This window comes from Macaca fascicularis, chromosome 13 (assembly GCF_037993035.2).
Source record: "Macaca fascicularis isolate 582-1 chromosome 13, T2T-MFA8v1.1".
Classification (NCBI taxonomy): domain Eukaryota; kingdom Metazoa; phylum Chordata; class Mammalia; order Primates; family Cercopithecidae; genus Macaca; species Macaca fascicularis.
In genome coordinates this window covers 1,518,687-1,539,051 of record NC_088387.1, presented here as the reverse complement: position 1 = coordinate 1,539,051, position 20,365 = coordinate 1,518,687, and the positions used below count along the sequence as shown (strand labels likewise).

The window sequence follows — 20,365 nt, the reverse complement described above, 5'->3', positions numbered from 1 at the left end:
GCACACCTCCGTGAGTGAAGTTGTTCTGGAAGTATCATGTGGACACTTTTGGAGGCCTACACCCACTCTTAGAGGAACCTGGCGTCCCACTGCAGGGCGTCCCGCCTTTTGAAGTTGAAGAATTGTCTTGCACCATACATAAAATACACGAACACTACGCAGCCGGTGAGCTAAAAGAAAAAGTCGCGAACATACCTCAGCGTTTTAAGGAAGCTTTATGAATTTCGGCCGCATTCAAAACCTTCCCGGGTCGCAGGCCGTGGGCCACGCACTGGACAAGCTTGCATTCTGGAGACCTACTCGAAATTAACTGGAAAAGAACCACTCGGGCCGATTCAACACCCCTGTCACCTATCCCTACCCACGATTTCACTCCCAGGCCCCTTGGCCTGGTGATGCTTGCCCTTTGGCCAGCGTCCTAGAGGTCACAGTGAGGCCCAAATGAACGGGGTTTTATTGAACTGACATGCCTGGGAGAGAAACATTAATCTATACAGAGAGGCTAATCATTTGTTTCAGGCTGAATTGCCAGGGTGGCGTGGGTGGCGTGGGTGGGGTGGGCCCAGGGGCAACCCTCCGCTCCCCCAGCAACCCATGTGTGCAGTCTGAGATGGCCGTATGCATATTCTCTTCAGGTCCCCCTCCCTTCAGTCTGAAGCAGGGACTTGGGCTTTGCAGGTGCAGAAGCTCTCTGGCTCTGGGAGCCTGCTGGACTCAAGTTCCTTCTGACCTCAGGACAGGTGTGGGCAGGAGATGCTGACGGCTGGTTTTCCTGGGCCACCCGGAACACCTGGCCTCTCAGCCTAGCGCGCTGTCTCAGCACAAAATTCGCCCTGTAAGCAGGACCCTCCTGAGCTCCCAGGAAGGGCCAGACACAGAGCTGCTGTCACCAGCAACAGTCCTGCAGACGGCGAGACGGCTGTGGCACGGTGCTGCACACAAGGCCTGGCTGCTGCCTGCCACGCACAAGGACAGGCACCGAACACAGCCGAGGTCAGGGACCTGCGGGGTCAGCTGAGCGTGTGAGGACTCAGGTGCTTGCAATCCCTGCCTCCCTGCCACAGTGTGATGCTACAGGGTGGCCCGGCAGGACTGGGTCAGTACAGCTCCTGACCTACCAGAGGACCTAGTGTCACCCCCCACACAGTTGTCACACTGCTGAGGAGTCTGAAGAAGAGGAAGGCACCAGGGCGGTCCCAGTCACGCTGGGACTTGGAGCAGTCCCTAGTACTGATACTGAAGTACGTCAATATCATAATAAATGGCTTAGGCCGGGCGCGGTGTCTCAAGCCTGTAATCCCAGCACTTTGGGAGGCCGAGGCGGGCGGATCACAAGGTCAGGAGATCGAGACCACAGTGAAACCCCGTCTCTACTAAAAATACAAAAAATTGGCCGGGCGCGGTGGCGGGCGCCTGTAGTCCCAGCTACTCAGGAGGCTGAGGCAGGAGAATGGCGGGAACCCGGGAGGCGGAGCTTGCAGTGAGCCGAGATCGCGCCACTGCACTCCAGCCTGGGGCAACAGCGTGAGACTCCGTCTCAAAAAAAAAAAAAAAAAAAATAAATAAATAAATAAATAAATAAATAAATAAATGGCTTAGAGGGAGCTGTGTTGACTGTTAATCCCAAGGGGTGGAGGGAACACCTCGCTTCCCGAAGAAAGCTGGGAGCATCTCTCTCTTCTTTTTTTTTTTTTTTGAGACAGGGTCAGACTGGAGTGCAGTGGTGCAGTGTCAGCTTACTACAGCCTTGGACTCCTGGGCTCAAGTGATTCTCACACCTCAGCCTCCCAGGCAGCCACGACCATAGACATGCACCACCATGCCTGCCTTGTCTTTAAAAAAGTTTTTTTTTTTTTGAGACGAAGTCTCGCTCTGTCACCCGGGCTGGAGTGCAGTGGCCGGATCTCAGCTCACTGCAAGCTCCGCCTCCCGGGTTTACGCCATTCTCCTGCCTCAGCCTCCCGAGTAGCTGGGACTACAGGCGCCCGCCACCTTGCCCGGCTAGTTTTTTGTATTTTTTTAGTAGAGACGGGGTTTCACCGTGTTAACCAGGATGGTCTCGATCTCCTGACCTCGTGATCCGCCCACCTCGGCCTCCCAAAGTGCTGGGATTACAGGCTTGAGCCACCACGCCCGGCCGTCTTTTAAAAATTTTTATGGGCCGGGCGCGGTGGCTCAAGCCTGTAATCCCAGCACTTTGGGAGGCCGAGACGGGCGGATCACGAGTTCAGGAGATCGAGACCATCCTGGCTAACACGGTGAAACCCCGTCTCTACTAAAATACAAAAAAAATTAGCCGGGCGAGGTGGTGGCGCCTGTACTCCCAGCTACTCGGGAGGCTGAGGCCGGAGAATGGCGTGAACCCGGGAGGCGGAGCTTGCAGTGAGCTGAGATCCGGCCACTGCACTCCAGCCTGGGCAACAGAGCTAGACTCCGTCTCAAAAAAAAAAAAAAAAAATTTTATGGAGGTAGGATCTCGCTATGTTACCCAGACTGGTCTTGAACTCCTGGGCTCAAGTGATCCACCCACTTTTGTCTCCCAAAGTGCTGGGATTACAGGTGTGAGCCACTGAGCCTGGCTGCATCTCCATTTTACGATGCTGAGTGGGAACTTGGAGGAAGGACAAGAAGCAGAGCGGGTCCTGCCATATTGTGTACATTCTGGGAGTCCTCACTGCCCTGGTACCCAGACACAGGTCTGTCACTGAGGAGTGGCAAGGGCTGCCCTAGGTCTGGCCCAGAAGGTCCCTGAGCTTCTGCTTAGAGTGCCATAGTGCCGTGCCGGTGGTGTGGGGGCGCTTGAGCACACTCAGCTTATGGGCACGTGTCCCGTGGACTGTCTGGGCGCGCCTCTGTGTGGGAGAGCACCCTGCCTTCTTGCATAGCAGTGAAGCTTTTGTAGGAACTCTAATCCTGTTGAAGGGAAGTAGGGGAATGAGGCGTGTCTGAGACACCAGGCTGCCTGCTCAGTCTTTCAGAGGTAGGAGAGAAGCTGCAGAGGTCTCAGGTATCACTTCCGCTTCCCAGGAAGGCTCCCACCTGGGATCCCCAGATCCAAGAGCCCTCTGGAGGGAGGAGCGCTTCTAAGGGGCGGCAGCCTGGGATCATCAACCAATCCATGAAATTTCCCTCCGGACCCTTTACAGTTCACTGTGTCCTGATTTTACAGACGGGAAAATCAAGGCCCAGAGAGGGAAAGTGGTGTGCTCAAGGCCACACTGTGGATCAGGGGCGGGGCAGGATCTGGTGCCTGGCGGCATCCTGCGTTTCTTCCCGCACTGCAGTCAGGAGAGGGAGGTGGCCCGGCAACCCTGGATCTGCTGCCCGCGGGCGTTAGGAGTGAGGAGGGAACTCCAGTGGATGCTGTGCCCCTAGCAGTGGTGGCTGCTTCACACCCCATCCCTGGCCAGTTGCTTTGAACAAGGTATGTTTTGCTAACTTTTTACCTGGGGATCTCCAAGCATGCGATGAATTCGGAGAACATGGTTGCTGGTTTCTGTACATTTTTTTTTTTTCTCTGTAGTCTGGCCTGTTTATCATGAGCTCTGCTAATCAGAATATTCAACTGCATGCACGTACACAGGCATACACGATGTGCAGGACGTTCTGGGGAATTTACTTTTCTGGGTAACTGAGGGTTAACTGGAAGCCTGTGTTCTTATGCCTTATTGAAAATTTTTCTACAAATGATGAGCATTTCCCCAACTTAGTATTTTGAAAAGTTCCACCACTTTCTAAATACGTGACCTTGGTTGAGTTACCTAACCTCAGTAACCTCAGTTTCCTTATCTGTAAAATGTGCAGAGCAATGCCTCTCTAGGTAATGAAAGGAACTAGAAATAAAAGCAGTGCATAGCATACCGTGCGTGCTTTAGAAATGGAGCCACTGCTACTGCTGTTAGGACTCTTATTACCTGGTCAAAGGAACAGGAGAGTTGACTGAGGATCTTTGTGGGAATTTGGGACTCTGGTTCAGATGCCGTTGCACATCTGGCATCCATCTTCAGTTTCTGTCCCAATTAAGTCCTCCCAAGCAGATAGTTTTCTTATGATTTGCTGCTTTCTCATAAAAGCCGCTGCAGCCGTGGGAGCTGCATGCAATGAACCAAGGACCTTTGGTCTGGAGCCCATACGTTCTCTTTGAGTTTGTTGTGTCTCCTCTGGGAAAGGGCCAGCAGATGAAGGGCAGGGCCTGGGCTCAGCCTTCCTAGGATTCTATTCCACCCCATGCTGTGTCACGCATGCCCCCTGCACACAGCTCAGGACCCATTCCCTTGCCAGAGGGCAAGCCAGGAAAAAGACAGGGAAGGGGGCGACCCAGCCACTGAGAAGGCAGAAAGGGCACCCCAGGCCGGGAGAGAGCAGGACAGGCTCTGGATCCCCAGCAACTACAGGGAGATTGGGATGGCTGAGGAGGGGTCTGGGTCTTAGTCTTGGCCTGGTGCATTCTAGGAAGCCCTTCCTTCCCTCCCTCCCTTTCTCCTTTCCTTCCTTCCTTCCTTCCTTCCTTCCTTCCTTCCTTCCTTCCTTCCTTCCTTCCTTCCTTCCCTTCCTTCCCTTCCTCCCTCCCTCCCTCCCTCCTTCCTTCCTTTCCTTCCTTTCCTTCCCTTCCTCCCTCCCTCCCTCCTTCCTTTCTTTCCTTCCTTTCCTTCCCTTCCTTTCCTTCCTTCCTTCCATCTTTCCCTCCCTCCCTCCTTCCCTCCTTCCTTCCTTTCCTTCCTTTCCTTCCCTTCCCTTCCTTCCCTTCCTTTCCTTCCCTTCCTTCCTTCCTTTCCTTCCCTTCCCTTCCTTCCCTTCCCTTCCTTCCCTTCCTTCCTTCCTTCCTTCCTTCCTTCCTTCCTTCCTTCCTTCTTTCCCTCCCTCCCTCCTTCCCTCCTTCCTTCCTTCCTTTCCTTCCTTCCTTCCCTTCTTTCCCTTCCTTCCCTTCCTTCCCTCCTTCCCTCCTTCCCTCCTTCCCTCCTTCCTTCCTTCCTTCTTTCCTTCCTTCTTTCTTTTTTTTTTTTAATGGAGTCTCACTCTGTTGTCCAGGCTGGAGTACAGTGGAATGATCTTGGCTCACTGCAGCCTCTGCCTCCTGGGTTCAAGCGATCCTCGTGCCTTAGCCTCCCAAGTAGCTGGGACTGCAGAAGCCTGCACCACCACATACGGCTAATTTTTTTTTTTTTTTTTTTAGTAGAGACGGGGTTCTACCATGTTGGCCAGGCTGGTCTTAAACTCCCGATCTCAAGAGATCAGCCCACCTTGGCCTCCCAAAGTGCTGGGATTACAGCCATGAGCCGCTGCACCCGGTCCAAGAGACAGCTTTTTCTGACCTGCCCCCAGATTCATCCAGATTGAAGAGTTGAGGAGCCTCCAGGAAGTGGGGAACCCACAAGACTCCCAGCTCCATGAAACTGCTCCTGCCCGCTGTGGAGGGGGAGGAAGCAGCCACAGATGGGGAGGGTGGCAACCAGGCATCTCCCCCTGCAGGGCTGCTGCCTTGCCCCCACGGGTGTAGCACTATCCGCTCAGGGATGAGGCCTCGGTGCCTGCTGGTGCCTGCGTCAGAGGCACAGTCCTGTGAAAAGGCATGGAATTCAGAGTCAGATCAACCCCCAGCCCTGTCCCTTACCGGGTGGCCTTGGGCAGCCCACTTAGATCTCTGGGCCTCACTTTCCTTACCTGTGAAATGGAAACACCTCTGGGTGATGATGTGAAGATGCAGTGAGACTAGCATGTGAAAAGCCAGCCTGGTGCAGTCCCTAGGCTTACAGCCTGCCTCCTGCCCTCTGCTCAGGGCTGCTGAGAGAAGCACCCAGTGCGGGGCTGGGCGGAGCCTTGCAGACTGAGGGCAGAGGACTGTAGGCTTTGGTTTCTGGGATGGGGGCAAAGGCTATCTCTAGACCTCATCTGTATGCAGTCCCTCCTCATTCTCCTTCCAGCTCAGTCTGTCCTTACCTCTCCACTTCTCTCCCTTCCTCCTCACAGGCCGCCCCAGGCCTCCAGCCTTCATACGGAGACCTGCCACGCTGGCACAGGGGGATGAGGAAGTGCTTGCTTCAGTGTCCCACTCCTCTTAGACTCACTTTTGTCCACCTGGAGACAGCATCCTGGGGCACATAGAGGCCCACCGTGGTGCCTGAGCTCCTGCACACCCAGCAGAAGCTGGAGGGTGGGAGGCGGGAGGGGGATGTATAAATGTTATACTGAACGATAGAGTAGACACACACGCTGAGCGCACTGTGTGCAAAGACAGTGCCACTCGCCTCTTAGTTCTTTTTCTGCTGCTGTCATAGAATGCCACAGACTGGGTAATTTATAATGAATGGAAATCTATTCGGCTCACTGTTTTGGAGGCTGGGAAGTTCAAAAGCATGGTGCCAGCATCTGGTGAGGGCCACTCTGTGGCAAAAGGCAGAAGGTGAAAGCAAGGGCAGGAGAGACAGAGAGAGGAAATCGGCCGAATTAATCCTTTTTATCAGGAGCCCACCCCTCGGCGATAATGCCTCACTCACTCTTGTGTAATAGCATCAATCCATTCACGAGGGCAGAGCCCTTATGATCTAATCACCTCTTAAAGGTTTCACCTCTTAATGCCATCAGAATGAGGACAAGCTTCCAACACATGAATTTTGGGGGAACACATTCAAACCATAGCAGCCGGGGTGGGGGAGATTGCGTAAAAAGCATTCCTGCCATTGATAATGAAAATATCACTTTGTGTATGTACAGCACAGAAAATTTCACAAGCGCTTTTCTACACTAGCTTATTTTCATCCTTGCCACAATAGTCCTTGACTTCAGAAAGCTTATCATGTAGTTACTGGAGAAAGTTGTGAGTAAGTGTGATGCAATGCAGCAAGGCCAACATAACGGGAGAGTATCCCCAATCTGGAGGTATCTAGAGGTAAAGACTTGAGCCAGGTCCTTAAAACAGTAGCCATTTAACAAATGTAGGTTAATTTGTTGTTAATTAAGTATGTGGCAGAACCCTGATTTTGATGGGAGTGGCAAACTTCCCATCATCCCTTGCAGGTAGGGGTACACTTCCCATCATCCCTTGCAGCTAGGGGTAGGCTTAGGACCCAGTACTGGCCAGTGAGATGTAAGTAGAAGTTAGCTGGGGATTTCTGGGAGTTTGACTTTCCTGGTGTAAGCCTCACCCCTTCCTTATTGTCACTTCCTTTTTCCTTCTTCTGGGAAGGCGGAGTGAGGCTGAGGTGGAATCAGGGGGCAGGTGCTGATGCCTCTCAGTCACTACAGGAGTTTAAGGCTCTGGGAAACTCATTCCTTATCTGTAAACCAGAGGTTGAATGAGATAAAAACATTGTTAAGCATTCTACTTTGCTAATTTATAATATGTGAACATATGATACACATACAAGCATCTGTGAATGGGTTGAGAAATATGACCTTGAGGCCGGTGCCAGAATGGTGGAGCTGAATGGTGGAGAAAGCCTGGGTGCCCTGTGGCTGCAGAGGTGTCACGACTAGCTGGACTGCCTGTCTTCAGCTTATTTTATGTGAAAAAGAAATGAACACGCCTTGTTCAAGCCACCGTCCTTTTGGACATTCTCTTGCATGCAGGCAATCCTAATCCTACCTGATACAACCATAGAGCGTGCGGCATGTCTCCGTTCCTATGCTTTTGTGTGTGTATTCCTTCTCCCTGAGATGCCTTTCATTCTTTCCTTGGCTGTTGAAATCCTATTTACCTTTCAGGGCACAATTTTAATATCTCTTCTTCCACAAAACCTTCACCCATTCCCCGGACATAACAACCCCACGACAATGCTGGTCTTCCCAGCCGTCAGTTTGGCCTCTTGTAGCACTTACATAAATTCCAGGGCATGCACAAAGTGGCTGAAGGATGAGGATTGGGTTTCCTTCCATCTCTGGTTACCCAGAACTGGCACATAGCAGGCGCCAAATCAATTCCTGTTGAAAACACACGCATGCACATGCACACGCACACACACACACCACACAGGGCAGGCACCACCAGGGCAGGTACCAGGTGTCTTCCCAGGACAGACACCCTGACAATTGTGTATAGGGTGAGAGGGCACGGGGAAAAGGAAAACAAGAAACCAAAAGAAGAGAGTGTACACCTTTCCCTTGACCCTTCCCTCACGCAGGGGCATGAGCAGCCACGCCAGGCCTGGAAGCTGTGCCTCTCTCCTCCAGCTCGCCTCTCTGGCAGGCTCCCCATTCATGCCCAGTGGGCGCTCCCATGCTGGCGGGGCAGAACCAGGAGGGTGGAGAGACGTGGAGGCGCCCGGCAGAATCAGGACCCAGGAGGACTGCGACAGGGCGGAGGTGACAGTGCAGACCTGTTTATAACTCTGGGCTGGTATTGTGCTACAGGCTGGCCTCTCTCTCCTCCCTCCCACCCCCAAGGCCCCGTGGGGGCTGCAGCTATTGGCCCAGAGGGCTTGCTGGACCCCCAGAGTTGTTGGGTGCTGGTGGTGCAGGCTGGCTGGGTGGCTGAGGGCGGCGCCTAGGGCACAGGTGCAGTCCGGGCGGAGCCTTTGTGGCCCGTTCCCTCCAGGGCACTAGGCCGTGGTCAGTTCCGCTGCCGGCCACCGGGCGGCAGTGCTGGTCAAGCCCTCCAGCCTCCAGAGCCGGTCCTGTCCCAGGCAGTGGGGATGCTCCGCTAGAGTGACACTGTTAGGGCTGGAAGGGCTTAGCCAGCATAACACGAAGACGCGATCTACGTATGATTTGAGGGTCCGACTGGAAGGATTTGTTTGTGCGTCTACGCACCGGTGTGACCATGATCAAGGTGCAGGACGTTTCCAGCTCCCCACAGGCTTCCCGTGTCCCTGCCAATCACCAGCTCCCAAAGGGAGCCTTGTCCTGCTTCAAACACCAAGGATGGGTTTTGCCTGAACCTCCTATGAGTGGCAACACGCGGTGCTCTTGGGTCTTCCTTTACATCAGCCTCACGGCGGTGAGGTTTATCCACGTGGGTGCAGGCAGCAGTAATTGGTTTTCACTGGCACAGTATTCCATGGCGTGCATATGTGGCAGTTCAGGTCCTGCTGATGGGCGTGGGGAGCTGGGCCGGGAGCAGCCTCTGAGACAGAGATCAGGGACAGGGCTGCTTAGGCGGCAGACCCGGGGAAGCATAGGCCTGGACTGGGTGTGGGGGGGACACTGGCCTTGGCCTCCGGGGAAGGGGCCCTGCATTCCTGGGGATCTGAGCTGTGCAGCTGCCCCGACAGTGGACATTCGCCTGTTTCCAGGCTGGGGCTGCTGTGCAGAGCGCTGCTGTGGGCCAGCACACCGGCTTCACGGGGGTGGCATGGCTGGGCCGTGAGGCTGGCAGAGGGGTGCCTTGTGCAAAAGCCCCCGGCGCTGCCCTGTTTGGCCCCTCCGCGCCTGGCCTGCCGCCCACAGCGCGCGCGGCCCTGATGTTCTGGGGCTGGTTTCCAGGGGGGGCAGCCTCTGCCCTCTGAGATTTCGGCCCGGGGAACGGATGAGGGCTGGCAAGTGTCACAGGCAGGCGTCCCAGGGCCTTAGTGGCAGGGCCCACGAGGGACCGGGCTGCCTGACAGTGCCCCAGGTTGGGCTGGTTTCCGGTCCCGAGGGGCCGCGGGCGGGCGTGGGCGCAGGGCAGCCGCGGCGTCCTCCTGTGCCCGGCTCTTCCCGGAGCGCGGGCGGCGTCTTGAGAGATGACCTGCGGGAAGACAGGTGTAGCGATCGGGCTCTAGGCAAGCGGGACCGACTGCTGCGGAGGGGTCCCAGCGAGGCTGCCGCCCACCCCGGGAGGCGGGCGTGCGGGAGCTGCGGTGCAGTGAGCCTCGGCAGCGCGGCGGACCTGCCTCGGGGGCGCCCCTCCCGGCTTCGGGGGCTCCCGGACCCTCGGCGCCTCCTGCAGTACTGAGCGCCGCCAGCAGAGGCCGCCGCAGTCCCGGCCCGGCCGAGGCCGCCCCGCGCTCCAGGGCCAGCGCCCGCCAGTCTCGGAGCAAAGGTTTGCGGCGGGGGTGGCGGGTGCCGTCTGCAGCGGGGCAGCCTCCACGTCCCACTCAGCAGCCAGTCAGGCCTGTCCACAAAGCTCCTGCTCTGTGCCCGCGCAGTACAGTGGGGGAGACATTGCTAATTGGGGGGCGCTCCCAGAGGGGAGTCTCCGCGGCGAGTGGCGGTGGAGGGGCCCAGGCACACCGTCTCCAGCCGCGATACCTGGGCTGAACCTCAGCCTGTCACCTCATGCCTAGTAAGCTGAACCAGCTGCGTCACCGTCGTGTGCCTCAGTTTCCCCACGTGTATAATGGAAATGATGACCATCAACAGGACCTTTTCGAGGAGTTGCCATGAAGACTACCGGGTAAGTTCTGGACTTAGAACGGTAGCATTCCGGGCCAGGCGCGGTGGCTCACGCCTGTAATCCCAGCACTTTGGGAAGCCCAAGCGAGTGGATCACGAGGTCAAGAGATCGAGACCATCCTGGCCAGCATGGTGAAACCCCATCTCTACTAAAAATACAAAAATTAGCTGGGCGTAGTGGAGCGCACCATAGTCCCAGCTACTTGGGAGGCTGAGACAGCAGAATTGCTTGAACCCGGGAGGCAGAGGTTGCAGTAAGCCGAGATCGCACCACTGCACTCCAGTCTGGGCGACAGAGGGAGACTCCATCTCAAAAAAAAAAAAAAAAAAAAAAAAGAACGGTAGCATTGTGCAGGGGAGAAAAAGTAGAAAACTAGAACCTTTCCTCACCCATTGCTGGGTTCATGGCTAGGACCCCTATAACAAAAGACAGGTCAACAAGGGAAAAGCACACAAATTTAGTTCATGTAAATTTTACATGACACAGGGACCTTCAGAAATGAAGACCCAAAGAAATGGGGACATGTATTTTTATGCGTTGGTTTCGTGAAGAGTGGGCATTGTGGAGAAGTGATTGGCTAAAGGGGGAAGGGGTAATAAACTGGGGAGAGTTGGCCAGGCCTGTTCAGATTCTTCTCTCTGTCCCTGTGTCTTCAGAGGTAAGGATGGGCCTTATGGCCTCATGGTCCTACTTCAGGGGATTTGGGCGAAAGGAAGGTGAGTGAGGCCTTCCTGCTTCTGCTGTTTTCTCAAATGCCAAGGTGCCATATTTCGGGGTGGTATGTCCTGAACCCTGGCAGTGTGTTCAATAAACAAACATGGAGTGTGTGGCAGGCATGCCTGTCCCCTGGATGTGAGGCTTTACGCAGGCTTTAGCTCCTCAGAATGACCCCCTCTGCCCCCCAGATGCCTCATGGCCCAAGGTCCCTCTGATGCGACTACACCACCCCAGCCTGCTGGCTTTGGGTGGCCTGAGGGCCGTAGCTTGCCAGGTAACTTTCCAGACAGTCTGAGGTTCAGAGGTGAATTCCCTGATAAGATGCCATACATACCTCTCATGAGAGTGTGATTTATTAACAAGGTGCACGACTCCAGCCCTCTGGGGAACCACCCAAGGCAGCCCGCACTAAGGTGGAGCACGCACCGGGCGCTAGCCATCCCTTAGCCGAGCAGTCACTGACTGTGGCCTTCATCTGGGGTCTTGGGAGGGGCTTAGCCCACAGGTTGAGGGTCAGGGCACTCACAAGGCTCCAAACCCACCAGGCCCTTGCCACCTAAAGTGGGGTCCACTTGGCCAGGTGCCGTGGCTCGTGCCTGTAATCTCAGCACTTGGGGATGCTGAGATGGGAGGACTGCTTGAGGCCAGGAGTTTGAGACCAGCCTGGGCCACATAGCTAGACCTGTCTTCACAATATCAAAAATATTAGCTGGGCATGGTGGGGTGCACCTGTGGTCCCAGCTACTCAGGGTGCTGAGGTGGGAGGATCGCTTGAGCTTGGGAGTTTGAGGTTGTAGTGAGCCATGATCACACCACTACACTCTAGCCTGAATGACCGTGAGACCTCGCCTAGAAAAAAAAAAAAAAAAAAAAAAAAGTCGAGTCCACATATCTCAGTTAGGGCCCCAGGCTTTCTGAGTCAATCTGCATTTTAACAAGATCCCCAGGAGATTTGAGAGTATGTTGCAATGAGAGTGAGAAGCACTGGGTTAGAGTAAGCCACCTTCCCTCCCTCACTCTAGGTTAGAGTGAGCCTCCTTCGCCTCAGTTTTCCTAACCGAAATAAAAATCGAGGGGCTAGAATACCTTTGGCTTCTTTTCCAGTGCTAACACATTGGGAGCTAGACCTTTGGTGTGACCATCTGTAGGGCTATCAGTTCCTCTCCTCTTCTGTCTGCTTTACCCCTCCTCTCTGTTGGAGGTGCACAATTTCGCAGGTCCTGGGATACAGCACATGTAATTCAATCTGCTTCAACAACATAGATTGAGTTCCTTCTGTGTACCAGGGTCTGCAGCAGTGGATCTCCACCCTGGCTGTATATTAGAATCATCTGGGTTGCTCTGTAAACTCCCGATGCCTGGGTTCCACCCCAGGCCAGTGGAACTGGAGTCTTTGGGGGCGAGGCTGGGCATAGGTATTTATTAACATGCTTGGACCATTACAATGCACAGCCAGCTTGAGATTGGTCAGAAGTGAGAAACAAGGCTACTGTAAGACCTACCCAGGCCTGTCCCCCATTCCTGCTTCCTTCTCTTAGGCCGGCCAGCTCCAGCAGGTCGGGCTGCAAGTCAGGAGAAATCACTGGGAAATCCCCTGGATATAGTAACACATGACAGCACCATCGAATTAATCATCAACCTTGTAACGTGATCTCTGGCCCATAAAAACCAGACCTGCTGAATCTTTGGTAAACTGTCCACTAGACTTCTCCAGGCAGTTCCTTCTAGACCTGGGGACCTACGCCCGAGGACCTTAGACTGATGGGTGCTCAGCTGTGCTTCGAGGCCAGTGAGTAGACCTCCTGCGAGCCCTGAGCTTGGTCTCTGGACTGGGGGTACAGGTAGTGGAGGGGTGCTCTGTGTTATTGCTGGAGTAGAGATGTGGCCATTGTAAAGTTTAGGGGGCTGGTGGGGTCCCCGTTCTGCCGAGTTGAGCTGTGGGCAAGTCACTTTGTCCCTGAGCCTCAGTTTCTACATCTCCAGGCTGGAGACAATGCCTGCTGGCTTACGGGGATCTTTGTAAAATCAAACACACAAATCAAAAGGGTGATAGGCACAAAGCTTCTCTGCGAGCCTCACCTGAGGCCACAGGTGTCCAGGAGTGGAAGGGCCATGTGCAGGGGAGATAGAGGACCTGGTCTTTTAGCACCAGTGATTGGAGTTGGGCATCTCTGGACCTGCCCTCCCAGGTAAAGAGCTGGGAGCCTGGGCTCAGGGCCTTTGGTTCCCTGGTGGGCACCATGGGTTCACAGACTGGTAGTTGGCTGTGCCAAGAGCTACTGCTGCTGTCACAGTAATGTTGCTTGGCAGGGAAATGACAGGCCTGAAAGGAGGTGGCGTGGGAGTGCAGCGGCCAGGAGCGGGGCTGGGATCCCCCACTTTCTGGCTGCAAAAACACAGATGACTAGCACAGCCTTCTCGAGCTCTGAGGGCTTCCCCCGAGGCGGGGTGAGGAGAAAAAGAGGCTGCAAAGTGACTGTGGGTGCCTGACACCCTGAAAGGCTTGACGCCTGGAGGAGTGGTGAGGATGGAGATCCCTGGAGGCTCTCGCTGAGCAAGGGGCCGCCCCTGCCCCACTCAGATTCCAAGACCCTGGAGAATCTAGACTCTGAGTCTACCTGTCCCGGAGTAGAGATACCCCAGAGGCCCTGCTTTGCGGCAGGCAGTCCATCCCCTCAGCAGTGGGGACCCCGGGGCGGGTGGAGTAATTGGAGAGATCCCCCATGGGCAGGGCACTCAGCTTCTCTGAGCTCAGGATCCTGCCTGAAAATAGAACCCATAGAAAGAGCGGCCGCCTCTAGGTGTGAGGGTGCTTGGGCACCAGGGTGATCTGAACCCTGTGCCAGCCCAGCCACTGGGGACAGGTCTGCTTGGAGAGCCGCCTCTGCCCACCTCTGCCACTCTCCACCCTGGGAGTGAGGTGTCCCGGGCTGCCCAGGTCAAAGTGTGGGAGGATCCCTGCAGGCCTCGTGGGAGGAGGCAGGTGGAGTGGAGGTGGCGATCACACCCGTCAGGCCGCCCCGACCCCGCTCCAGGCCCAGGCACAGAGCCCTGTGTGAGGTAGGTGGACATGGTCCTGCGGGCCCTTGCCGGGCTGGCGGGGCGAGGGTGGGTTTCAGCCCCACTCGGCCTTGGTGGTGCACAGTGAATAGCTGACATGACCATGCAGACAGACCGAGTCTTCATAGATGAGAGGCTGTGCCCTAAGGGACCTTTTGCTGCCCTGCCAGGTCCCAGGGAGCTGCCCGAGGTAGGGGGCAGAGCCTGAGTGAGCAGCACAGAGGAGGCCGCTTAGGTGCCCTGGCTGCGGAGTGACCTGTGCAGCCACCGCATACCCTTGGCACCCACCAGCCCTGGTGACATGAGGACTTAGCTCCACACAGGGCTGCTGAAAAGGCTCCTGAGGCAGGGATTGGGGAGCTTTGCAAACTGTCAAATTATTCTCCAGGGCAAGGCCTGCTTCCCAAGGGCTCCCAGGGCCTCGTGCAACCCTAAGGCCATTCCGGGGGAGTTCCCCTCCTCCCTGGACTGCCTCCAGCCAGCCAGTTCCCCACTTCATCCAGGAAGTGAATGGAGCAGTGAGGTCACCTCCCATCCTCCACCCCTCCCCGCCCCCAGAGCCAGTCCTGCGTGGAGCCAGCCTCTGTCCCTGGCACCTGCCTAGAGGGTGGGGTGGAAACTCCATCCCCAACCAGGACGGGCTCATCTCTGCTGGTTCCCCTCTAAGCCCATGGCGCTGAACGTGACAGGGCTCCAGCTCCCCTGACCCCAGAGTTTCCTCTTTCCCTGTAGGGGCTGCACTGGGTGAGGCTGGGAGAACTCCTCATTGACGCTAGTTCTGCCCCTGATTGCTGTGGGCCGGGGCCAGCCACTTGCCCACCGTGTGCCTCTTAGGATGGCAGCAGGATTGGGTGTGGCAGTTTGTAGAGAGGGCTCGGATGCCGGCCACCATCTCTGGCACTGCCCCTCATCGAGGGCCATTGCTCCAGGCTCTTGCCAGGCCCACTCCAGAGCTTCTGTCTAGTTCCCACCTCAGGGATGGGCAGTGACCCAGCCAAAGGGCTGGCCTCTGCCCTCCTAGACTGTGGCTGGTTGTGCCAAGAGCCCCTGCTTGCCCTGGCACCCTCAGCCCCGTGCCTGGCCAGGTAGGCAGTGAACAGGACTCCAGACAGGTGTCCCGAGACGCCTGGCCTTGCTGGACATGCACCTCACTGCTGTCTGTGGGTGAGGAGGCCGGGCCCTGGAGGACAGTGACCTGCCTGGGCCAGCAGCAGGGCAGGTCTGGAATGGGGGTGTTAACCATGGCACAGCCGGGGTCCCACTGCCCTCCATGGAGCAGCCTCAACCATGGGCACAAGGCCAGGTTCACTGATGTCAGGGTCCTCAGCTTGGCTCCAGCTCTCCATGCGTGCTGGCTCTGGGACTTCTCCTTGCCTAGGTGCAGCCTTGAGGCACGGGGAGCTGGGCAGGCCTGCTGGGATTCACGGGGAGGGATGAGTGCATCGAGGGAAGGCACGGGTGGGGCACGGGTGAGGGGTGAATGCAGATACACAGGTCTCTGTGAGAGTCCCAAGGCCATGGTGAGCACTGGTCCCTAATGCCAGGGAAAGGTCACTGCAGGTAGGCTTACCTTTGGCCTGTGGAAGTCAGGGACAAAGTCACTGTCACTGCAAAGGTGTCCTGGTGCCTGACCAGATGGAACCTCCTGGCCCTGGGCTCCGCTAGAGGGTGGAAACCTGTGTGTGGTCAGAGTGCCTGCCTTGCCGGGGGAGTGTGACCTGATCTGGGAGGGGAGTGGCCTTGCTCCTTAGGCTGGGGTCTGGCTTAAGTTCTGATTGAATTCACCTTTTATTTTCAACAGCAAACAGCCGGCCAGCCTCCCTCCCCCAGCCCAGAAAGCGCAGGGCCAGGAAGGGAGGGGCAAGGCTGGCTAAGGCAGTTCTGCGGTAGGAATCCCCACGAGCTTCCTGCAGGCTGAGTGGAGAGGAAGGGCTGCCCAGTGAGGTGCTTTCCACTCCTGACCACCAGGCAGAGTCCTGCGGGAAGTCCCCTGGTTTCAGAGCCAGGCTTGACCTCACCCAGGATTCTGAGGGACTAACCTGGGACTCCCTCTCCAGCCTGCACCCATACCATGTGAGGAGCAGCCAGGCCCCTTTCTCTCCCAGGACAAGGACATCACCATTGCTGGGGGCCGTGGTTTTCACAAGTGATGCAGTTCCCCGTGGGAAAACGGGAGAGACAAGCAGAGAGGGAATAGCAGATGGCCTCCTGGAGCAGACCACAGTCAGCAGATCTGTCTGTCTCCTCTTCCGTCATTTTTAGGTGCATATAGAATAAATAAATGTATGGGCTGGGTGCAGTGGCTCATGCCTGTAGTCCTAGCGCTTTGGGAGGCAGAGGCGGGAGGATCACTTGAGGCCAGGAGTTCAAGACCAGCCTGGGCAACACAGCAAGACCTCATCTCTGAAAACAAAACAAAACAGAACAAAACAAAACAAAACAAAAAAACCATCTATAACAAACGTATAGATATTTATGCCTGACTGACCCTACTCTTTCTCTTGAACAATAATAACCATTACTAGATTGGTCGCAGGCAGAGCACAAATAGACATCAGTTCCTACAGTTTTCACAACATCTCTGCAGGAACAGAGAGGTGGAAATTGTTCCTAGGGAAAGGTCGAGGTGGCTCTCAGGTGTGAGGGACTCTGGGATACTGGGGGGCTCTCTGGGGAGCTGGTGGGTCCAGACCCGGCCAGCACTGACACTCCCCGTCCTCAACCCACAGACGCCAAGGCGCCCCGGGAGGCACTTCGCTTCCATGCCGAGACCAAGGGCACGCAGGTGCGTCTGGACACGCGTGGCTGCACCGCGCACAGGCGCGCCACGTTCCACGACGGCATCGTGTTCAGCCAGCGGCCCGTGCGCCTGGGCGAGCCCGTGGCGCTGCGCCTTCTGCGGGAGGAGAGCGGCTGGTGCGGCGGCCTCCGCGTGGGCTTCACGCGCCTGGACCCCGCGTGCGTGTCCGTGCCCAGCCTGCCGCCCTTCGTGTGCCCCGACCTGGAGGAGCAGAGCCCGACGTGGGCGGCCGTACTGCCTGAGGGCTGCGCGCTCGTGGGGGACGTGGTCCGCTTCTGGGTGGACCGCCGCGGCCGCCTCTTCGCCAAGGTCAACGCCGGCCGCAGGTTCCTGCTGCGCAAGGGTGTGCCCGTGGGCGCCCCGCTCTGGGCCGTGATGGACGTGTACGGGACCACCAAGGCCATCGAGCTGCTGGGTGAGGCGACCGTGGGGACCCCGCAGGGGAGGTGGGGCGATGGGGGCTCCAGGGGCACCCCACACCGATCCAGAGCCACAGGAAGAACGTTCACATTCAGTTATTCCGTGAGGCCCTGCCCAGTGTTAGCTGTGAAGATGGGCACTGGAGACACCAGATAGACAAGGCCCAGTGGTAGGGAGGGCAGTGTTGTCCCTAAAGAATGACAAGCAGATAGGCCCAGCATTCCCGCCATCCGTTAACCAAAACACCTGTTAGAGTGCCCACCTCCTTTGGCAAAGGAGGAAACATTTGGGCTGGGCTTCTCAGCCTAAATAGGAGTTCACTAGAGACAAAGGTGGCAAGCAAAGGGAACACACAGGTGAGGCTAGAGGTGTGCATGGAGAGTGCCCGCAGGGAGAAAGCTGAGTCTCTCAGTCAGTGGGTGGGGAAAGGAGAGCCATCCCTCTAGCCACCCAAGAAGAAAGTGGATTTCAGGGGAGCACAGAGAGGCAGTAATACCCATAACAAGAAACGTTGGCATTCCTGGGCTGGGCGGTGGTCCAATCCCCACTTCGCACCAGCAAATTTGTTAAAACCATTTGTCACAGCTGCCAGCGCCTCACACCTGAAGCGCGTGATTTGCTGGGTCTGGGGTGGAGCCCTGAACCCGTGTTTGTCCAGGCTCTTGGGAGATGTTGACGCCCATCTGGGTTGGGAATGTGGCTAGGCCAAGGGGCTCCACTCAGGTAGTGGCTGGAGGGCAAAGAAGAGGGGCCTGAAGGAAAGTGGCTCAGGAGGAAGAATCTCCAGCCCCAAGGATTCTCGGATTCTCAGCTGGGTTAAGCTGGGGAAGGGATGGCCAGGACAGGGTCTTAAACTTTGGGGATGGGGGCTCAGCATTGTAACCCAGGGAAGAAAGGAGACTGGACACTTTGCTGCGGGGCCAGGAGCAGGGATGGGGGCACCTGGGCTTGCCGTCCTGGGCCTGAGTTTCTCTCTCTCCCTCAGATCCCACAGCCAGCCGGCTCCCAACAGCCATGCCGTGGGACCTCAGCAACAAGGCTGTGGCTGAGCCCAAAGGTGAGTGCCTTCCCAAGCAGCAGGGACTCCCCAGGAATCCAGCACCTGGGAGAGGAGGGAGAAGGCCCATGTCCTGGTTGTTCATTCAAGTCTCTCTCAGGCTTTGGGCCAAAAGATTTGGCTCTGCCTACTGGAAACCTAAAAGCAACCTGGCATCTCTGCCTTTGAGAGCGTTGGCCTACTCTGTGAGCTAGAAGAGCACTTTTATGAACAGACAGCGTTATTCTTGCTTTAAAAAGTCATCCACATTCATTGTAAATACTTTGCCGATGGAAATAAAGATGAAAGGATAGGTGGGGTGCAGTGGCTCACACCTGTAATCCCTATACTTTGGGAGGCCGAGGCAGGAGGATCGCTTGAGCCCAGGAGTTTGAGACCAGCCTGGGCAACATGGCGAAACCCTGTCTCTACAAAAAGTACAAAAATTAGCCGAATGTGGTGGGGCATGCCTGTGGTCCCAGCTACTCGGGAGGCTGAGGTGGAAGGATCGCTTGAGCCCAGCTGACTGAGGCTGCAGCGAGCTGTGATCACACCACTGCACTCCAGCCTGAGTGACAGTCTCCTGTCTCTAAAAAGTAAAAAAGATTAAAGGATAAAGAGGAAAGTTAAAAAAAAAATCACCCATTACCTCTTGGGTGGATTTTCTTCCAGTATTTTCGGTCATCGATATAGACGTGTATATACAGGGACTTGTCTGTGCTTTGTTTTCCTTCTCTAAATTGGAATTTGATTATGTATGTGTGTGTGTGTGTGTGTATATATATATATATATATGTTTTTTTTCTTCCCCCTTTTTTTCACTTCATCACACTGTACGCATTTCCTCACGAGGTAACATTCTTCAAAATACAGCTACATGTTTCTCTGTCATTCTCTGTGGTCACATTGTGAGTGGGTTGCCCGCCCCTTCCCCCATGTGCCCTGACCTGTGTTGTTCCCTCTTCCAGCCACACCAGGAGAAGAGTGTGCCATCTGCTTCTATCACGCTGCCAACACCTGCCTTGTGCCCTGCGGCCACACATACTTCTGCAGATGCTGTGCCTGGCGAGTCTTCAGGGATACGGCCAAGTGCCCTGTGTGCCGCTGGCAGATCGAGGCGGTAGCCCCCGCGCAGGGCCCTCCTGCTCTGAGGACTGAGGAAGGCTCATGAGAGGAGGCTTCCCAGTATGAGTGGCAGCCCAGGCCTAGATCTGAGTCCGGTTCCTGCAGAGGAAGGAGGCGCAGCCCTACCTTCTTTCTAGGGAAGAGTCAGAAGGGCTGATTAGCAAGAGGTGTGGCAGAGAGAGGAAGTCAGGGAGGTGCTGTCTGCTCCCTCCACCTGTTTCACAACAGGGGAGCAAGGAAAAACCCCTTTCTGTCCATGCCAGAGCTATCCTTCTGATGGGTTGCTTTGTTTAGAGACAGGGTGGCGCAATCCCGTGTTTTATAGCTGAGGGAGTTCAGGTATCTGTCGTGTCTGGTGAAGCCCTGTACCTCCTGGGTACTGAAGAACCTGGACTTGAAGCAGGAGGTATCTACATGGAATGCGTCAAGTTCCACGTGGAAGCTGGGTTGCCTCCCACAAGTCCCCGGTAGAGTGGATCTGTAGTTACCTGCCCTGCCTCCCTTTGAGGGTGGGCGCGAGGTCCCAGCGAGACCAGGCATCTGAAGATGATTTATAACGTGAACGTGTATTGTTGTCACTGTGGTAATTTCCTTGCCAGTTTCTGAGATATCAAAATAAAGTTTGTGTTTCCTGAATGATTTTGTAGTGCCTGTGTCCTCTTGCTTGCAGTCTGGGAGTGGGGTGGGAGCTGAGGGCTGTTCAGGATGATGCGGCATTTGGGGACATGCCATTCTGTCTTCCCCACAATCTGGGCTTGTGGGTGGCCTGGGTGGGCCTCTGGGCACTCGGGCCCATGGACTGAGCACATGAAGGGGGTAATCTTGTAATTCCAGTCCTCAAGTCCCAACCAGACTTTTTGCCCTTGCCACCCTTGATTTTGGGGCACTGCCTTGAGGC

The 20,365-nt window shown here is 55.9% G+C and overlaps 1 protein-coding gene across 2 annotated transcripts; it reads left to right on the top strand.

Moving 5' to 3' along the window:
* Positions 1-10,008: 10,008 nt before the first annotated feature.
* Positions 10,009-20,106, top strand: NEURL3 (neuralized E3 ubiquitin protein ligase 3). 2 transcript variants are annotated; one of them, XR_012421868.1, is made up of 4 exons: positions 10,009-10,309; positions 16,816-17,301; positions 18,292-18,363; positions 19,311-20,106. XR_012421868.1 is itself a non-coding variant. In XM_005574988.5 (4 exons), exons 1-4 carry the CDS (start codon positions 12,788-12,790, stop codon positions 19,511-19,513), a joined length of 789 nt encoding a protein of 262 aa, XP_005575045.3. In that variant the 5' UTR covers positions 12,717-12,787; the 3' UTR covers positions 19,514-20,106. The 2 variants fall into 2 exon arrangements, 1 of the variants encoding a protein (XP_005575045.3); XM_005574988.5 differs by lacking the exon at positions 10,009-10,309 and adding an exon at positions 12,717-12,815.
* The last annotated feature ends 259 nt before the right edge of the window (positions 20,107-20,365 follow it).

Bases quoted from the DNA above. Each gene is read 5' to 3' on its own strand.
- NEURL3 (XM_005574988.5), top strand. From the start codon at position 12,788: ATGGGTGCTCAGCTGTGCTTCGAGGCCA. The intron at 17,302-18,291 runs GTGAGGCGACCG...TCTCTCCCTCAG, and splicing joins CAAGGCCATCGAGCTGCTGG to ATCCCACAGCCAGCCGGCTC. The intron at 18,364-19,310 runs GTGAGTGCCTTC...TCCCTCTTCCAG, and splicing joins GGCTGTGGCTGAGCCCAAAG to CCACACCAGGAGAAGAGTGT.